Here is a 20,995-nt window from a genome sequence, read left to right as displayed (position 1 = left end):
ATTTTTTTAAAAGATGTTACTATTTATAAATAGGCTTCAAAGTGCAAAAAAACCCACCAAATTGGGATGCAAAAAAATATAATTCAATCTTAAGATAAATCTGAAAAAGTTTTCCTGAAAAATTAATCAAGATGGGTTCTTAAATCCTTATACAGATTTCTGCAGCAGAAGAATTGAAATTCAAGAAAATAGTTTGATTTAAAAATCAATGCATTTATAAAATACATACATATTTTCTCATATTTATAAAACCTTACCATAAGTCTTCCACTGTAAAATAAAAATGACAGCTTACAAAAACATTTATATATGATGAAGTAGTTATGCGTTTTCTTAATTTCATTGTGTAACATTTTGAACAACCACTAAAAAAGGATATGAATGTACCAAAATTTTAATAGCTATTTTTCTAAGAGGATTGAAGGGAGTTAAAATGTACAGGGCAGAGGTGGCACTGAATCGGAAGATTGCCTTCCCTTTATTCAATACTATAAAGGTCTGAAAAAGAGAAAGAAAAGACATTTTATAAGTGTTTATTCACTGTAGATGCTCCAAGTGACCAATCACCAAAATTGTAAATTTTTGAACAGTTAATACACAAAACCCATGACTAATTTTTAAAATAAAAATTATTTCCAGTACTTACCTGATATACCTGACATATGAAAATATAATTAATTCATTAATGTTTTTATACTTCATTAAACACCTCGGTCTAGTAATATGATACATTTACATGTGTTTCTTGTAAACAAAGATGCAGAAATTATGAACCAAAATTATAATCTTATTCATGTTTTCCCACAGAAAGTTCTCTCTTCCTATTTGAAATACCATAAGCAGGGAAACCTCACGTGGATATTAATGATATATTAGTCTTACTAACTAGAAGTCCTTCTAGAAACTGATTTAATAGACTATATACTTGTTCATACTTTTTGTTCTAGTCTGTTTCTTGGTCTTTGTGCTATGGAGAGAGGGAAATAGCAGTAACATTGCTTTGCTTCCACTGCAGGCCATCATGGCTGCAACAGCATTAACACTACAGCACAGGAAATGTGGACTGTCAGGTTTCTTTGTGTCACTAAAGTGCTCTCCAACGGCAAGATCAATCCGAAAAGAACGAAAACACTGCAGAAGGCTCAGTAACTCAGAAGAAACCTGCATCCAGTGGAAGGGATGATGCAAGGATTATAACCTAAATTCAAATGAAATTAAATAGAAATGTCTAAAATTGCCTTTTTTTTTGTCAGAGTTGTACATTTTGCAAATAAGCTATGAAAAATCCTCTTTGATTTTCATTATGTTGCTGACAAAATGTGCTATAAACTAGCATGCAAGTGGACGTGTGGGAAAGGGTATGTTGGTCTTATCTGGTGTCCAGGACATCAAGCATCATTTCTAGACTGTAAGCAAGTGAACTATAAGATTATTTCTGTGAAGGCTGGAAGACAGAGAAAATATGCCAAGGATGTTCAAGAAGGACAATTCTTCAGTTTGGTGAGATTTGGAAAGCTCATTATGTATGACCCACGAAGTACAGATAGAAATCTTTAGGAGCCCACAGGAGGTGGAGAGAGATGCACAGTTGAGGGTTTCCTTGACCAGTCTGTTACAGATGACAAGCACTGAAGGCAGAGGAGAAGCAAGGATTAAACCCTGAGGAAAAGTTGTTCCAGTCCCAACTCACTTGCTGACTTCTTCCCCGAGCTGTGTCTCTGTCACAGCTCTACACAGCACACCCTCCCATACAGACCAAACCCCTTACGAGTAAGGGACATTACCAGTCAGACTTTACACTGTCTTGAGTCCAAACTCAAGCTGTGTAGGAATAGCATAAGATATGCATTTGTTTTCTCTGCTTCTGCACAGAAATGGAGAAACCGCATATGAAGCTGAGGTCAGCCTGAGCTAATGTTTCCAAATTACACTTCCAGTTACAGCTTACAGGTAACAACAACCTGCAGATGACCTGACCTTAAACAAAGCTTTCATTTCAACTACTGAAGCAACCAAGCAGATGAATGATTTTTTGGCACAATGTTTTAAAGCCTCACACCCCGAGGGGGAAGGTGAGTTTCCCCTCCCAGGTCTGTCCCCAGTCCCCATGACTCATCTCAGAAGCCTCCAACTCCTGCTCTTTGCTTTTGTAGTTAGCTATGAGGTACTTGACAAAATGCATTAAAAAATCACACTCCCTACTAACTCTGTATCTTAGACTACACCACCTACATCTAGTCAACCTACATTTTTTTAAAAATCTTTGAACACAAGCATATTAAACATACATCTATTTTCTAACATGCCTTATGGAAAATAACAGCATGCTGGCACAGCTCCAGTTTCAGTTGGAAGCTGCTGCTATTTTAGCTGTTCTACTTTCTGCTGCCCTGCATAAGAAGAACCAATAAGACATAAATTCCCTAACTCCATTTTAACTTTTCACTCAAAGCATCTTTCTAACTCGAGCCTTCAGAATTACTTTATTGGTCCTCTGACTTCTAGCCTTAGACATGAACTAAAATTGTATCTTATCTCTGAAGAAGAATTTTCATTAAAAAATACAAATAAGAGCTGATATCCAATCCCTGTGTAAGCTTACCTCCCGGGTATGCCTGCTATATCTCACTCTACTCCCAACCCAGATTCAAGCTAATGTGTAGGCAGTGTGGATGAACATGAAATATTATACCCAAAGCTGTCAGGACAAAGTAGACATACATTGAGAAAAGCTAAAAAAATTCTACGTGAATTGTAAGAGTAATGCTCCTCCTATATGAAGGATTACATATACTTTTTAGGGCTTATGTTTTACAAAGTGCTTAATTCATTTTTATAAAGGCGCAAAACTGGCTCACACTTGAAGTATTAGAGTGTGAATATAAATTCAAAGAATTCCCTGAAGAGAAGTCCCTGATTTGCTGCTTTTGTATTTGTAGCCTAAAACCCAGTTCTTTAACTTCTGCCATATTTGAAAGAAAGCCAGAAACTGCATTTTGGGAAGGGCAAAGGAGGAGGAGTAGTGTTTCGAGAAGATGTAGCTAAGAGAGAATAATAGTCAACACTGAACAAAGATATGGTCTCCAAGAACCTCTTGGGACAAAGAGTTCCCAAAACCTTATTTCTGTTCTCCTTCCTCCTAGTTAGCTTTACACATAGTTTCTGGAAGGCTACATTTAGCAGGCTGGCTGCTACCCCATTGCATTGCCACTTCCTACAGTTAAATAAACACCATCTAGAAGCTCACAGGACCTTTTGAAAGACTGGAGGTGACATTGTTGAGCTGGGTCCTCAGTTTCTCTGGAAAAACTCCAATGGCAGCTAGAACAAGATAGTCATGGCATATGGGAAGTTGCCATTTCTTGGGTTTGTGGTTATCTTTTGAAACCATGTTTTCTAGCACGTCCTAACTGTTTGCTTTGTTAGAATTTTTCACTTAAAATTCTACCACTTGCAACCATGAAAATTTCTAAAATCAACTTTACTGCTGTTATAAAGTTAAGTGAAGCAATTTTATGGAATCTTTTTGGTTTTTTCACAACCCAAGACAAGTCTGTGAAAGCCAGGAGTTAGTGATCTGATCAGATATTACCTGATATTACCAAATGCCAGGACAAAAAGAGGCATCTTATCTGATAGACATCATTCTACATCCTTCTGGCAAGAGGTAGGGCATGGAGTGGCAGTGAACAATGCTAAATCTCTATTATAGCAAGAGGAAAGTGAAGTTTTACCCCCTTAGTTCCACCTATTCTCTCCTTCCTCTTTAACGCAGCAGCAAGGTTTAGGGGAAAAGAGCCAGCCCTCAAAGTATGAAACTAAGTGGACCAGATTTTGATTCATGCCCACAGGTCAGGATCTTAGGGGGTTCCAGCTGATCTTTTTTCTGTAGACAGTGATGTGAACATCGTTGATCCTTTGTGATGTCAGCTTGAGCATGAACAGGCAGTCACTATTATACTGGGAACACACTGATTTGCACTTGCACAGAAGCAGAACACAAAAAATGAACAAAGTTCCAATTCAATTTAAGCAATTATGGATTTAAAAAAAAAAAAAAGGTGATGCAACCCTTTAGGATGTTAAACTTCACAGTTCTAAAGACCAGCAGTATTGGCCACCACAGTCAGCAGCATTTCATTATAATGAAATCAGAAGGATATGAGAACAGTATTGTATTCTATTATAATAAAATAATTATGTTTCAAGGGTACTGTTGCTGGCATTTGGCCTATCTGTGATACAGTGTAAATCAAAAATACTGTCAGGTGTGTAAAACTGCTCTAATGGGCTATTCTGTTGTCAAACAGTTGTTAATTTTTTCCTTTTCCCTTCAACTTCAGATTAATATTGAGCATGAGTATGTCCTCTTTGGTGGTAGATTTTGCATAGAAGCACAGTTATAAAAACATAAATCCAGTATAACTATTTGCTTTTTTTTCTCTTAACAGGTTTTCACATTTTAACTTTTCATCTCAGGGCTACCTTAGGCATAAATTAGGGCTCTCAAATCAGTTCAACACATTTATTTATTCCTGTCCTTTTTTGTATTCAACTGTATCAAATCATGGCACACACAAATCTTTTGCTTAGAAAAAGGAGTCCCAAAGATGAAATGTAAAACACTCTAGATGATCTTTCAGTATTCAGTGCATGCAAAAATACAGTGAGCTCGACCAACCTTTCCTTGACCAAAATAGGAAAAAAAACCCAAAACACCAGGAAGTGGGATGCAATACTTGCATATGAGGCAAATGATGGGTGATTTCATTCATGACCCTAATTTGTAATAAAAAAGATATTCCTAAAAACTCTATACAGGTTTCCCAAATAAAACCCATGACGATGTTCATTAGTGTCATCTGATCAGTGCTGTGGGCAACCATTTCTATTCCCTATTTGAAAGTTTGGAAGTTAAACTGATGCAGTTTCTGTCGATAAAAACAGCTTTAGTTTACGCAGAGATCTCAAGAGGGGTCTGAAGCAACAGTGGTATCTGATAATACTTGTCCTATCCTTTCTTGCAAATAAATATTTTCCTTCATTTTGGTGTTTTTCATTAGATCCATGATATTTTAGATAGATGTTTCTCCAGGCAGAAACATAAAATCTCTAATGATTGTGCAGTGGTTATCGGACTGTTACATCAGAAGAGTGTGTGCTGATGGACTTGGCTTTACAAGATGGAATTCAGAGAGGAGTAAACAAGAAGCTGAATGTTAAATGTTAAAGAGTGTTAAGAGTCCTATGCAACTTCCTGGAGATGCTTATTTCTGCTTCAGGCTTTTCTCAAAGTATTTCTCCTTCTGAGACTTGCAGGAGCATCAACTGCTGCCAATACTTTCAAAATACAAGTGAAACAAGATAAAAGTATTTTCAGAATTCACATACAGCTAGATAAGAAAATCTAGAAATTTGATATTTTAAAGTTAAAGTAGTGATGTAAAATTGAAACAGATTGTTGAATTTCTGTTAGGAAAGTCCATTTTCTTCTTACTGAAGGAAGAAAAAACAGAGAGAATTGCAGCATGTGAGAAATTTTTGTCTTGTCTTAGACTGACAGAGCTGTTTCTATTTCTGTCCTCTAGAAGATTAAAGCATTTGCACAGAGAGCATGTGTGGACTTCAGCAGAAAGAAGAGAATCCCAGAGGGTATGTGACTGGCCCATAAAAGTTATTTAGTGTGCAAATAAAAAGATTCTTCCATTTAAATAGTACAGAAACTTGATTCAATATGTTCAGCTGGTTTGTCACCATTTCTTGCAAATTTATCATCAGATCTGGCTGATATGGTAAGTTTTCAGCTCCATTTGTGAAGGGATTGGAAGGGTCTTCCATTCCTAAGGGCTCTAGAAGCATATCTATCATAGTCATACCTATTGTATCCGTTTTCACTGTAAGAGCCACAAGACTGATTTGGCTATAAAGGTCCAGGATGAGCTGTGGGCAGGTGGGGATAAAACTATATCAGATATTGTATCATAAACAGACACAATTAGTACAGAACTCTACAAAGCCTGCTTTTATAGAAACACATCTTTTATCTTTGTAAAAGTAGAACTGTGATTTCAAGATAAATCTTCATATGCTGTGAATGGCAGATAAAGGCTCTTTCAGAGGCATCAAATAATACAGATAAAAATACTGTTCTTTCATATAGTATTTTCTCTCTTGTCAAAACAGGACTCATAAATCACATGAAATTTAGCTAGCTGAGACACCTAGAACACAGTAGTTTGTTAAAGTCAAAATAACTCCTATCTTGATATTGATAGAGTTTTTATAATCACAGAATCCAATAAATCAAGTATCACCTGATCTAGCTATTGTTATAAAACATGAACTTTTTCTGCTGCATATGGGTTGTACAACAGAATCATCCTGAAAGGATTCCAGGCCTGTCCAAGGCCAGCTCCACTAGAAACTTTAAAATAATTTTACACTCTTTTTATTATATTTTCTGCTTATCCGTTTGTTTCTCTATTGATTTCATAAATTGCTTAGGAATATGCTATCAGAGCAGATTTCTGTGAACAAAATGTTCTATGAATTGGTTCATGCTGTCAGTTTTAAACTTGAAGAACCCTACAGAATGCTAGTGTACTCAGTTCCAATGTATATTCATGTTTGTAAAGTTTGCAAAATATATACATGTTAGGTATACATGTGCTCCACAGGTATTACATATTGCTTATAATCAAAGACCACACGCTATGTTTCAGCTTTGATATAAATGTTCCTTTTATATAAATTCAGTTGTATCAAAGGAATAAATTTTGATGTAAATTAAAAGAAAAGGGTGAAAAATTAGTAATCATTAAGGTGGATGGATTCTGGCTGCAAATTAACTGTGTTAATTACTGAAGTAACTACACGATCTGCTTCATGAAAATGAAATGAACATGATAAAGCACTCCAAACACTGGCATATGAACAGGATTGATATTAGACTCACTTTTTTGTTGATGTAGTATGGGTCCATGTCTTCCAAGGGCTCAGACACCATTCCTGGAGGTATGTCGCCGTATATAAACGGGAGTGTTTTTCCTGCCTCCAAATCACTGTTTGGTTTTGGCCCATTTTCATCATCGTCTTTACGATCTTGTTTAGGATTCTTAGCTTTCTCTGCAGCAATGCGTTGTTCAATAGCTGCAAGAGACTCTCTAGTGAAGTATTGGAAGCTGTCTGGTCCTGGTGGTACAAGCACTGACTGCTCCATCTTTTCATCCTGCACATTTTAATTAACATTTATTCTTCTGCATAGGAAAATACTAAAAGAAAGCAGAAAATAAAATCAAACAAACGTGTTGAAATCATCAAGTAAGAAAGATATAACATTTATTTTTAAATGCTTTTGTTTATGCTACGTTGAAATGTTAAAATACACAATATCGAAATTATGTAAAGAAAGATAAAGTAAGAAGCTTAGTTGGTGATTTGACCTTTGTAAGAGGCACTTTGATTCTTATGCTAGTTATTGAAACAGCAAAAATTTCTCAACTCCGGGATTATAATAGCCTTTTACTCCAAATAAGCAAAAGCATGATACTTAGGAATAAATAAATACATTCTTTCCTCATAACTCTTAGTTATATTATGGCCACCTTATACTCCACTGGACTCAAGCGGGATTACATTGGTAGCTATAAATAGCACAGTTCCTCAGAGGTAACACAGAAATTTTCAGTGAGTTCATAAAAAAACAAGCACTGTAGAATCAGAATTTCTATTAAACAAATGAAAACCAAGCCTGTGTATTATGAAATATTAAAATAGTGGTTCCAAGTAAGTTTTTGTATGGGTAGTTATTCTACAAAAGAAGAAGAGCAGTTTTTTTTATTTCCAATTAGCTGTTACTATGTACCTGGGTCTTTATTCAATAGCTGTAACTGGAAAATTCTGGACGTATTTTAATATACATACTTATTTATATATTGCAACTGAGAAAATAAACCTGTTGGGGGAGGAAAAAAAAAAAAAGAAATCCTGTTAAGACTACTGATCTGGCATCTTTCATGCTGCTGAATAGATTTCTGATGACATCAGACATATAGAGGAAATGTATATGTGGGCTCACAATGGTGTATATATCCCTCATGCCTGAATGTAAAGAGAAATATGCAGTCTCCACTCATTGCAGGGCTCCTTATGAAATGATCATTCAGCCTCTCAGGAGACTCAAAAATCAATGCAGGTCAGTAGCCATTGAAATAAGCTAGATATATGGAATGAGAAAGAATACAAGAGATGGTTGAGGGAAAATATATTAAAATAAATTAAAAGGTGACAAACAACCCCAGAAATTGTGGAAAATAAATGGCTCAAGAGTAGACTGTAAATGAATGCAGAAAGAATTAGGGGAGAAAATGAAAAATGCAAAAAGGAAAAAATAGGAAGACTGGAAGATTAGCGGTATAAAAATGCAGAGATGAAAATAAAGAAAACTAAAACATAGGTGGAAGAACAGATTACTGGGAAAGGAGTGGGATGAGAAGCAAATGCAGATAGGGTTAAACTTAGGAAAAGTCAAAAAGGAGAATAGGAAATTAGATGACAAAGGCAGAAAAAAAGAAAAACATAGCTGGGAAATTAAAGAGAAGGTCACCCAATTATCTTAGGCAATAAACGCCAAATTCTGTAGATCATTAATGCCAGGGTGAGCACAAATATCTTAATGACATGTATGTCCTGAGTAACGGATTACAGTGGATAACACAAGAAAGAGGGGTCAAAGTGCTTATGGGCTCTACAAACTCAATTTTCTTGATTTCTCAAGAAAGTTAAACTCCCCTATATTTCACACAGATGTATATGATCATTACCCCAAAACAGAGAAATGACTTCTAAAGAATCAAGGTGACAAATTTCTCACTGTAAAAAAAATTAAAGAGAGCTAATCCCTTATCAAAACACAAAGTATTCACTCATGCAGAGTACAGACTCAAGCCAAACCCCGTTCTGTACAGCCTTCCCTTCTTTCTAAGGGAAAAGGAATGATCCTGTTCTGTCTCCATTAGGGGGTGAAAGGATACAAGAAAATGTATCTCAACCAAAAAGGATTTAAGATCTTGCCTTCCTCTACATAGACAGCATCCTCCAGACAGTCCTCAGCTCCCTATTTCCTGGTTTTAGTTACTTCAAGGAATTGAAACTTCAGTCACTTAACTACTGAACACTCGGAGTGTGAGTTTCTTACTATTCAATCACACCTTGTGGATACTGGGAAAGAAGGAGAAAAAACTACCTGCCACATCACTGAACTTTCCGATCCCAAACTGATCCCCGTAAGTGGCACCAGAATTTAGAAAACATATCTCATGTTAAGCTGTTATTCAGATATTACAGAAGACACAGCTGTAGGTGGATACTACTTGTTCTGTGGGCTTCAGAGACTTAAGAGAGAAGAGACAGTCAGGCTCTCCTTTCTACTTAGCTTCTTGGGCAAAGAAAGGGACTAAGACCTTCTCTCTTTCTCCTTCTCTCTTTCTCTTTTTCTCTTCCTCTTCCTCTTCTCCAATCCCCATGGATATCAGCAAATGAGTCTACACAGACATGTCTGCCTTTCTCTCTCCTCCTTCTCCTAGTGAGACCCAGGAGGGTGGCTTTCCCCTTTGCCATTTTTCCTTTGAAAATTTCATTCACTGTGCAAAACCATCACTGTACACAGCACTCAGTGTTCCCTGCCACAGTGGCCAGTGAGGGCACAGCAAGCCAAAGGAGTCCTGGCACAGTGGGAAGGAGGTGCTTGACAGTAGCAAGGGCAATCTCATGTGTTGAGGAGGAAGGAAATGTGAGCAGTCAGCAGAGAAGAGCTCTGAAACCATAGGGTGCTGTGTCAGGATCACCTTTTAGTTCAGAGAGTGTCCGCACCTGGGATGCAGGATAAGGAGGTAAACCCGCAGGATTTGCCCGCAGATGCACAGAAACAAGCTCGTTCATAGCCATTAGTTATATTGCAAAAACATTTGATTCAGCTCCTGTGCTTACACACTGAGTTTAAAAATGGCAAATGCTGTGGGCTTTTCTAATAATACATGTATTTTTTTCTATAGAAAGGAATTCTATATTGTTTTTCTATAATTCATCCTAGAATGTTCACAGGTCTGTCAAATGCACACAGAGCTAAGTAGCTACACCTTTAGATGTAACTAAATCTAAGTAGGCTGTACTTAAAATGTTTCGGGAGGCTTTATGAAGATTACCTACTTTTTATCCTCTTAGCAGAATAGAGGATGATACTATAGATACATATAGATACATTTTCCATTTCTTCATGCATTTCCATGATTTTAAGTATTTAGAATTGCAAATAGAAATCTTCTATAAATTTAAAAGTCAATACTAAATACATACAGATTTCACTATAGTCAGTCCCAAAGCACTTTAATCTGTCATATCACTAATAGGTTTTGTATTTCCTTTACTATAGTCAATGAATTTATTCTCACTTATCTGTTACGGGGATGGATAAAACTTGATACCTGACAAAATAATCAAATTATATCCTTCTGATTTCTACCAAGTGATTTATTAAATATTAATTGAATAACTACAGATTGCTTACATGATTCAAATGGATTTTTTTTATTTACACTAGTAATTCTACAAAAAAAAGAATATAAGAATACACAAAATACAGATATCTTATTAAGTTCTTTCCTACTCTCCTTGAGGGAAAGAGATTTTTTTTTTTCCTTCTACATTTCCAAGTCTGAGCCACTTTCTTATGAGCAGTTTATCAGTAGGTAAAACATTTCAAATTTTGGAAAATAAGATACTCAGAATATTTGAGAATAGAATCATTGTGTTTCTTCTGATATTTCCCAAGCAAAGTATATTCATACCTACTTTGTAGTATACATTGCTGTAAGCCAGATAACTGCAGAGCACACTTAGTGCACTCAGTGTGCATGGATCGAACCATCTGTAGACCACAAGCAGAATAAGCCACAAGTTGTTCAGCTGCATCTGTGTAATTGCACAAAGCACAGTTGATCTGCCCATGCATATTAAGCCCAAAGTACCCAGAACTACACTGGATTAGCTATGCACACACAGACCATCTGGACAATATACATACAGTTGGTTCAGCACTTCCCTGATGGATGTGGACTACTGTATGCCTTGCGTAATTTCAGATCTATACATATGTCAAAAATAACTTAAACTATCAAATATCCACAGAGCATCTGCAAATTTTTATAGTCTTCTATTTAGATTTCACCTAAATGATTTTTATAGGCAAAGTAGAGGAACATATTAGCAAATAGATGAAGAGATGGTGCCTTGTCAAACAATGCTTCCAAATCAGTTACACACTTCCCCTTGAAGAAGTCAACTAAATGATATATAACTCTCTGAAAAAGAGACAAGCTTGAACAAGAAGATAATTTCCTAACCTGGTAAACATCTAGTTTACTGGTAATTTACATGTTCTTCATGCCTTCATAACAAATAGTGATGTGAGTTTATGGAGAGTTTGGTCAGGAGAACCTTAGCACACATGTAGAACTACAGGACTGCAAACACCTAAACTCTGGCAAGTGAACTTCTTTATATTCTCTATATGTTTAAATCTATAACTGCAACATGCTTCAATGTTTGATCTCCTGGTACAACACCCATGAAATAAAATTTAGCTGCTACAAAACAAAGATAAATTAGTGAATCTACATGTAAACTCACAGAGTCCAGATCTCTGTGTTATAACATTTTGCATTGTTTATTGGAACAATTTCTCATTACTTTTCATTATCAACTAGTCATTATGATTCTTGTCTTCAACATAAAGAATAAATATAAATTAGCTTCCTCAAAGTGTGGACTTCTGAGAGGAGAGGAAGGAAAGTATGGGAAACCACTGCAGTTTTATATCTGTGGCCTTAGCTAAGCAGGATTCCCAAGCCAGAGTCTGGCCTGTTTGTCTCTATTTTAGGGCTACTGCAGGTAGCAAAGGTAAGTAGGATATCCAAAGGATATCCATTTGGCAGAAGGGCAGAAATCAGTGTAGAATACTGGGACTATACAACTTTTTATGACTCTCTGTAGCTCCTATATAAAATTAAATGTAATGGACCGCTTTATAAGGGAAACATGCGTATTACTAGAATTTCAGTAGGATTCTCCCATATTTTTTTTTACCATCTTCTTGATATTTCCTCTCAGCATGGAAAATGCAGATCTGGGCACAAGGACTTGCTTGCATTAGATTACTTGGACTTGGCTAACTGTATTCATTTAACGCGTATTAATTTTAAATAAAGGGTAGGTACAATAATACTGCAGACATCAGAATAGGGTACATAGATATGCACTGAGCCATAAATAAATTATCTGAAATATTGGAAGTAATCAAATAGTATGTACCAGCTCAAGTGAAAATCTATGCTTTGCAGCTGGGTATTTCCATTACTTAACATGACATACAACAAGGTTATTGGTGCAATGAAAGAGTCACAGAAGGGAAGTGATGAGGGAGAGGTTGACTATTTAGTTTGCCACAGAGTTGCAAATAGCCAGGGGATAGCTATGTGATTTAGGAACGCAGTTTAGTGCTCAGCCTAGGCTACCCAACAGCCAGAAAACAGAACAGACAGGGGTAGGAAATGCAGCTCATGTCTATGATATCCACACTGTTGTACAATTGCTTAGCTTACATTTCATTACGTATTTCTGCTAAACTCCCTCATCAGCTCCAGGGATTTCAAAGCCACATTTTCCATCAGTCAGCAAAACTCGTACATGGCCACAGGCAACAGACGATCTGATCTCTCTTTGCAGTTCTCTGCCATCACTATGCAGGAATGAAATCAAGATTAGTGGGATAGAAGCCTGTAAGAAAACATGAACTTGGCAACTTAATGGTAATCTTTCATTTGGAAAGGCAGTCATGGTTTCTGATCCCTGCTCCTAGAGCTATTTCTCTATTACATCTAGTAAATTCACTTGAGAAAAGGCAGTTGAAAGTCACTAGAGACATATTCATAGCTGACAAGAAAAAAATTAGCACTACCTATGGGAAAACAGGGTTTAGTTCTAGTTTTCACTCATTATTAATTTCTTTAATTTAGGAAGAAAATACAAGCCTCAGTTTTGAAAATAAAACAAAATAAAATAAGCCAGCCTGCCCCAAATAAGATAACTAGCCAAGCAAAACCCCCATGTTGGTAAAACCAGAATACGCCCTGTGAGCTATCTGTATGGGGAACTGTTGTCCACTGCAAGCTTTTTTCCCCTAGATTTAACACCTAGATTCTCAGTTCTGTCCTTGTGTCTTGTTTAGAGGAAATCAGAAAGCCACATGATGCAGACACAGTATATTATCCATCTCTAATAGTTACATATATGTATGCATTGTTGAAATTGTTATTCTCATTACATTTTTAAATTTAACTAATGTCTCTCTAAGTCAAAACATAGGCAATAGGCTTTGCTTTAGGTTAAAAAAAAAAGCTTGCTTCTGCTTACTGCTTTGCTAGTTTAATTCTATTAACTTCAAGCAAGTCATTTCTATTTTAGAAAACTGAAAAAAAACCCCAAATTATTTATGCAGTTCCATAGAAAGGAAAAAAATATTTTAATGGGACAAGTCACAATGCAGCTGCATTACTACTCCATCTAAGCAAATATATTTAATAGCGTAGAACTACTGGACTGCTACCAAGCTGAATGAATTCCATGCTTACCCTGTTCCTGCAGTGTATCTTGTGCAGCAAATGACTGCAGTACAGAGCAGCAATCTTTCTGCTTTCTTTCCTTTGAGTAGAGCACTGACCCCTTCTACTGACATTCTACATTACAAACTCAAGATTAATTTTCTTAAATATCTGTTTCCAAAACATCTGTTTCCATTTGCCTTAGCAAGCATAATAGCACCTCTTTTCAGTTAAAACAATAAACAAGGCCATGTAGGCTATGCAGTGTACATTACATAATGCTACTGATTCATTTTACATTAAGGTAAAATTGAATTTAAGACAAGATTTAAGTTCTGGTCTTGGCCTATTACCACACTTGGGAAAGAAAAAATAAAAGCTGATGGAAAACAGATTGCACCATACCCTGTGATGATGCCAAATTTGCAGAGCTAAGAAAACCAAAGATGTCACCATACTCAAATTATTAGTTTTGTGGGTTGCCTAACCCCATTAATAGCATTCAGGTACTTGCTATCTCATGTGGTCAGTGGAAAGGCCAGAAGCCTGAAAGACACAATGACAAAAGTATTTACTTTTGAACAGTTTTACTTATGCTTGTTTCTGTGGAGTTTTTTTCTAAACAGATAGAACAGCAAGCACTGATTTCACTCTTGAGATTCCCCTGAATCAATGAAAGCAGATGCAGGAACATCAGGAACATGTCTAACATACAAGATAATGGGGAAAAAAAATCAACTGTAATTAAGTAAACCAAAAGAATTTCCCGTTTGCGTGCACAGTGATGGGGCTGCTATGAAGTGGTAACCTCCCCCCAAACTGTAGAAACTTGTAAATACCTTTTTATACTGCACAGGAAATTCAGACACATATGAAAGGTAGAACTTTTGAAACTTTATCCCCTTGCTTTTAAGTCACTGTACACTCAAGGCATGCCTCAGCACATGCTTGTGCACCGTGCAGAGAGGAGGCAGTAACAGCTTCACTGCTCTGTTTTAGAAGGAGGGTATCATATGCTAAGTCACTGCAGTGCAGCACCCAAAGTGAGGGATTCATCTCACAGACTGTCTTCGAAAGGAGCAAGTGCACAAGGAATGGGAGATGTTCAAACCACAAACCAGCTCCACAGCCTAGGAAGCACTACTGCCACTGCATGACTTTGGAAATGCTCCTGTGGTCATCAGCCCCTTCTGCAGCCCTCAGCCTATCTTAGGTGTTACGACATGTAACAAATACATGGGCTACATGTGACAAGTGTTTTTCAGAGTAATTTGTACGCTGTATGTTAATTTCATCTAACATGGCATTTGTATTGCTGTTTATGTGGGCAAGGCAATGTATCCTTGTTCACTGGCCACTCCTGATCCTAAGGATAGGAACTCATCTGCAGCTCTCTCCACATGGCCCTCAGCAGTTTTGTGATTCTGAACACAAAAATGAGCAACCATTTTTACCAACAGTAAGAGGATTCTTCTATTTCTTAGTATGCTGCTTTGAACTTAATAATTTCCTAACAATATGTGAGAAATGGCTTATTACCAGGAGATTAACAATTTCTCTTTACAGTAGCATAACTAGCATCTCTTCTTGCAGATACACATTTAACTTTAAAAACTATTTTATATATACATATATCTTTAAAAAAAGTCACATCACTACTGTAAAGAAACTTCCAAAACACAGACCTGGTCAAAAATAAACATGTAAGCAACTCTCACCTATTTCCTGATTAAGTTTAAACTGATTTTCAACAAAATTTTGAATTAACAATGACAGTCCAATGTAATTTTCCAAAATTCTTGTTCAGTGGACACTCATGAGGCCACCGTGTTTCAGTTTTATGTCCAGGCATGTCTATACATGACATGGTCTTGAGACATGACAGTGCTCAAGCCCTGACACCTTGTGCCCTAGAGGTAGTACAGTTGCATAGTTCATTTCCTCTATCGAATATTAGATATTTGGGTTGTTTTGAGATCTAAAAACTCCTACATGGCTCTCAGTATTTTCAGTTGCATAGAGAGGAAAACAATCTTGAAAATTTCTAGAAACCATTCCTAAATGGTTCTCGCTATTAAATGGTTAACTACAAGTTGCAGCAACAGGACCTGCTGTCTCTGCCCCACCCTTTGAGCAATGCCTTATCGGAAAAAAGTTCTGCATTTGCAAAGAAAGGTAGAGCCTAGGAATTAGTATTTCCACAGAAGCAGTGTTTTGAAAGCCACTGAGTGAAGATTGTTAGCCACACTGACTTTCATTTAAAAGTAAAGATTTCACGTTTTTTTTCCTTTTGAGGTGCTGGTGACTTTCCAGTCATTTAATATTTTCTATTCTAACCTTACAATAAATGTTCAGGATGTTAAGTTGATTTTTGATGGGAATGTAAAGATATAATAAATAATCCAGTCAAAAGCCAAGAGCAATAATATTATAGATTATGAAATCTGGTGATATTGGGACTTTGGGAGTTTTTTTTAATTCTATGACTGGTCAAGAAGAACAATTAGAGAAATGTGCTTCTTAAAATAAATAAGAATATGTTATGTGCAGGGACTTTAAATGTTTAGCAGCCCAGAACATTTGAAAACTGATGAACTTAATGCTATGAAGTGTACTGAGAAAACAGAAAAAATGTAAAACTTGGACATTAACACCAGCTACTATGTGTTATTTAAAAATGGAAAACCATTAATCAGAAATTTCTGAAAGATTGATATATACTTAAAAATAGCATAAACAATAACAAATTTTGCAGAAAAACATTCAGTCATTCAAATTCTGAGCCACTTTCTGTTACCACCCTGAAGATCAGATAATCTGCTAAAAAGCAAGCAACATTTACTTTATCAAATATAGTACTGAGCTATGTGGTTAAACATAGAATTGTAGTGCACATTTAGTGATGATTTTGCAAAGAAATTATTCTCAAATCTAGGTACAGAAATATGAAAAAAGGAAAGAGGTTTGAGATCTGTAGTTCTTATAAATATCACGCATCAAATATACACAAACTATATTAATGAGGCTAATGAAGTAATAAAATATTTAATAATTTTAAAGTTTTCTACCTTTCATTCTATCTTAAATTGAAACTCATAGATTACTAGGTATGTATCATGTGACTCTGTTCATGTGGCTCCACCTGTAAGATGAAAGCTCAAATAGGAGAATCAACATGGTACAGTAAAGACGACAGCAAACAATGTCAGATCTGACTAACAGCAAATCACATTTCTTTTGATCTCAGCTTTTCTGATCAAAACATAAGAGTTTGCCCATTTTATAGGATTTGGGATTGGGGATTAAAGTATGGTTCAAACCCATACTTTTGTCTTTTCATTGACTGAAAGTACTCTTGCATTTGTGATTGAAACTATTTATTGCCGTTCTAAATTGTCATTTTTAATGTATTAGAGACTAAAGTGTTTTGGAATGCTGTTTCTAAATAGTAATTTTTAGTTTATAATAGTGAGTTTTAATGCCTTCTGGTATTTTGGCATCAGGTGTCAAGGGCAGTATCTTAAATTATAAGATTAGTCATTGTTGTTGTTCCATAACTGTTTAGTACTAGCAGACCAGTGTGAAAGCTAGTTCTAGCCCTGCTAGATGAGAGAAAGCTTCAGCCACTCAACCTCCCAGAGTCAGGTATTGATTTACAACACACCCAGATGAGAAAAAGGAGGAGAGGCATTCCTCAGCATGTCATGCTTCTTGTCTGATCAATGCATCTGAAGACAAGGCACCATTTTCCACCAGACTCTGAGAGCTGAATAATGTTTCTGCAGGCATTATATATACAGCTCAGGTGCATTTGTATAAACAAGCTTACAGGGAGAAGCCAAAGCAGGAAACTCCATTTTTTAAAACCGTTTTTCAATGCACTTGAGTGGGGGTACAACAATGAAAGTAAGAGCACTACATAAAGATGGGAATATCCACTTATAAAAAGTAAGTATGTCAACAGTGAACACTGTCAGAGAAAAGATCAATGCAATTTGTAGGGTCATGGCTCTAAGGAATCAAAGGACATTTAAGTCTGAGGGAAACATGCACAGTTAAAAAGCTTAAAAATGTTCGTGTCACATTCACTGTGAGTCAAGGACAAATTAGAGACTTAATATCATAAGTGAAAATGATATCAAATAGACCTTAATTTGTTTTTGAGGAAAAAGCTTATGAAAAGTATAAATATAGAATAATTTTCAGGGCTTAGCAATTTTGAGTAGGAGTTGGTTTGTTACACCTGTTTATGTAGTTTTCCATATTTATCACTCTTAAAATTCTTGGTTTTCTCTACAATTTAAAATTGCATCAAGATTTATGTTTGTAATCTAACAGATGAAGTCTTGATCCTATTAAAGTTGTTCTCAGAACACATCATTGACCTCATTCATGCAGGTAAGTTTTGTTACCTAATTGATATATTTGAGTTATATGAAGAATTCTTGAAGAGTTCTTGAAGAATTCTGATTTGTGCTAGGTAAAAATGTAATTTCAACTAAAAATCCTTTTGTCTTATCTTAAAATAGAGGCACATTAACCCAGAAGAATACTTCCCTCTAGTTTTCTTATACAGACTGAAGTTTTATGAGCTGAATTTCACATATGCTAAATAGATGCAGTTTCTATTTCAATTTTCAATTGAAATATCAATTGAAATTGATATTTCAATGCTGTATGACTAATGCCTAAAAAAGAAATATGAGTGATATATATTTTTATTGATAAATTAATATAAGTACTATTGCAATCATGTAAATATACATATCATCCATCATTTAATAATTAAATTTTTGCAGAGTATTTATAAATTCATTATGATGGAAGTCTTCTTTTGTCACTTATAGTGCAAAATACTTCTCATACTTTAAATTGTGGGATGATAAAATGTTTTTTATACTACAATATGTAATGTCATACAAAATCTAATGTAATTGGAATCAATTACATAGCAATTCTCAGGGTGGGAAAGGTTGAGGATAGGGGGCAGGGATTTAGCCTGAGGAAAGTCCTCAAAAAAAAGGTATGAAAATTCTTGCTCTCCCTTCCTTTCTTCTTACTTTTTTTGCTCAGACTTTTTCCTCCATGAAATCTTTTCATCTTTCTGGCAAGCCCATGGAGAACGTGAACTTAACATTATCCTTAGGTAAGTGGGTCCTAGGGAGCAAGATGCAAGTGGGCTGTCTCCCTCCATGTCTGTTTGAGCCTTTCCAGGCAGCAGGGCTTGCTGGAAGTGAGTGCTTTGGGAGTGTTTTGGGCTAGATTGGATCAAGGCTGGGTTTTCAGGTACGTGGTTGTGAAGTTGGGCTTTCTGTTGGCTCAGTGACAAGGGAATTCTTGGGTGAACTGCATGTTGACCACAGAAGCTTGTAGCAAGCCAACAAGCAGGAAGAGGTGAATGTACCTAAAATATTCGAAAACCAAATAAGGTCAAGATCAAAATTGTTACCACTGTAAAAGAGTTAAAGCCAGGTGAGGATGCAGAGCAAGAGGCATTTTTTCAGTGAGAACACAATGACCTGATGCATAACAGATGGAGAAAGCATAAGACTGTGATTAGGCACTTTACACAGCCTGTCCCCTTAGTGACTATGTCCCCTAAGAGGAGAGGATCTCAATGAAAAACTGCAATATATTTTACAGTATCAAATCTTAAGACATTTGTTTTTAAACAAGAGTACATAGATTTATCAGCAGCAATATGGAATTTTAATATTCTGTTTTATTACCTATTTTTCTCAGGCTACATCTGTACTATATTTGAGAGTGTGCAGCCAAAACTTTATTCTGTCATAAGCAGCTTCTGAGGCAACATGAACCTGCCCATATTTCTGGCGTATTTGTGGTGATACTGGCTTTAATAGGTAGTCCTTCTGGACCTGGGAAACAGATTGCTTTCAAATCTCCAGGTCTGCAGATACCTGAGCTTTTCTTGGAAAGTCTCTCTTGAGTTACTTTTGGTTTTGTCCCCTGAACACCAGACATGTTCACATTGCAGGTAAATGGGTTTACACACCTGTGAAGTTTATCTTTTCAGAATAGCATCAGAGCTGCCGAAACCACAGGGGCCCTGCTGAAAGCAGGCAGAATGGATGGCTGTAGCTATTTTAGTCTCCAAGCTCCCTTCAGAAACATCCTGTTTATCCTATATGTAGTTCGATTGACCTAGGTTTTAATTATTTCAGACTTCCTTCTGCTGCCATTGCTGGTGTAAATGTCTTCAATTTCTAGATGGAGTGATTCATCCCAGAGTATGAGTGCTTAACACAGCAGTTTGGCACATGAAAGGCAACCAAGCCTAAGGGCTGCTGAGGTCAGTGGTGCCTGTGCTACTGGCAGTCATAATGAATCTGACTCTTATATTATATATGTCAAATGTCCTTGTCCAAGTTTTGGAGGCAAACTATATTTAAATCTTATTGTACTTTTAACACCTCTCCTATATCTAAGGTCTCTTTTCCATCATGCTTACAAAGAAACAAGTTTCTTTCTTCTTATCTAACAAGACCTGCCCTTACTCAGAATAAATTTCTAACTAGTTGCTTAAGCTATGTTATCCTGCTCTATAAGTTCTCAGAAAACAGATGACTGGTTTCCTCTCAGAGGGTCTTTGCAGCCTTTCTTCATTATCTTGAATTTCATTTTTTAGATGTTAACTCTGTTGTTTAAATTTTCAATTTACATCAACACTGTCCTTTGAAGACTTCCAGTTCCATTTAGGAGATACTAATATCTGCAAAGATTCCTCATTATTCTCCTTTTAACCTTTTCTTTTTCACGACACCTTCTAAAACACTTCAGTGGTTGTGCTGCTCAGCTACCAAAACAACTCCATCACCATAAAGGTCTTCTTTCCCTCTGTGATATCTAAGCATTTTTCCTTATGCTAGATTGCATCCTGGTTGGAGCAGGGATTTCCTTTCTCTCTGTATTTGAATAGCACATACAGATTGGGGTCCTAGATTCCATATCTGAATCCCTGCCTACTGTAGGCATACAAAAGTATCCATATGCCACACCAAGCTAACTTGTAATGTAGGCCACAAATTGAAATAGAGTAATTAGCAGGTAAGAATCTGGATATTAAGAGGTGTTAAAATTCAAGACTGTGTACTTCAGAGGAGTAGTATGAAGGAATGCATTCAGAATTTCAGCCCGAGGTGGATTTTAATAAAGTTCCTGAAATTTTCAGAAGTAAAAATACAGTCCACAACACTGCAATATGGTATTTTAACTGGGATGACACATGAATGCCTCAAAAAAACCTGAAATCCATCTTGTTTTAAACCCCTAAAACTGTTAACAATTACTGCTTCAGCAAAGCCACTTGAATTGGAAAC

General features: G+C 36.2%; 1 protein-coding gene across 2 annotated transcripts in view; it reads right to left on the bottom strand.

Annotated features, from left to right (window-relative positions):
* The window catches only part of LOC135417207 (sodium channel protein type 1 subunit alpha-like), a 92,788-nt gene that overhangs the window by 55,914 nt on the left and 15,879 nt on the right, over positions 1-20,995 (bottom strand). For both annotated transcript variants that reach the window (XM_064660990.1, XM_064660989.1), the window contains exons 2-3: positions 6,956-7,271; positions 380-498 (exon numbers count right to left, since the gene is read on the bottom strand). In XM_064660990.1, the coding sequence (XP_064517060.1) occupies positions 380-498; positions 6,956-7,219 (383 nt within the window). In that variant the 5' untranslated portion in view covers positions 7,220-7,271. The remainder of the gene's footprint in view (positions 1-379; positions 499-6,955; positions 7,272-20,995) is intronic.

The sequence above is a fragment of the Pseudopipra pipra genome, chromosome 7 (genome assembly GCF_036250125.1).
Source record: "Pseudopipra pipra isolate bDixPip1 chromosome 7, bDixPip1.hap1, whole genome shotgun sequence".
Lineage (NCBI taxonomy): Eukaryota > Metazoa > Chordata > Aves > Passeriformes > Pipridae > Pseudopipra > Pseudopipra pipra.
The sequence above is the reverse complement of the archived record's forward strand: the minus strand, read 5'-3'. Positions and strand labels throughout refer to the sequence as shown.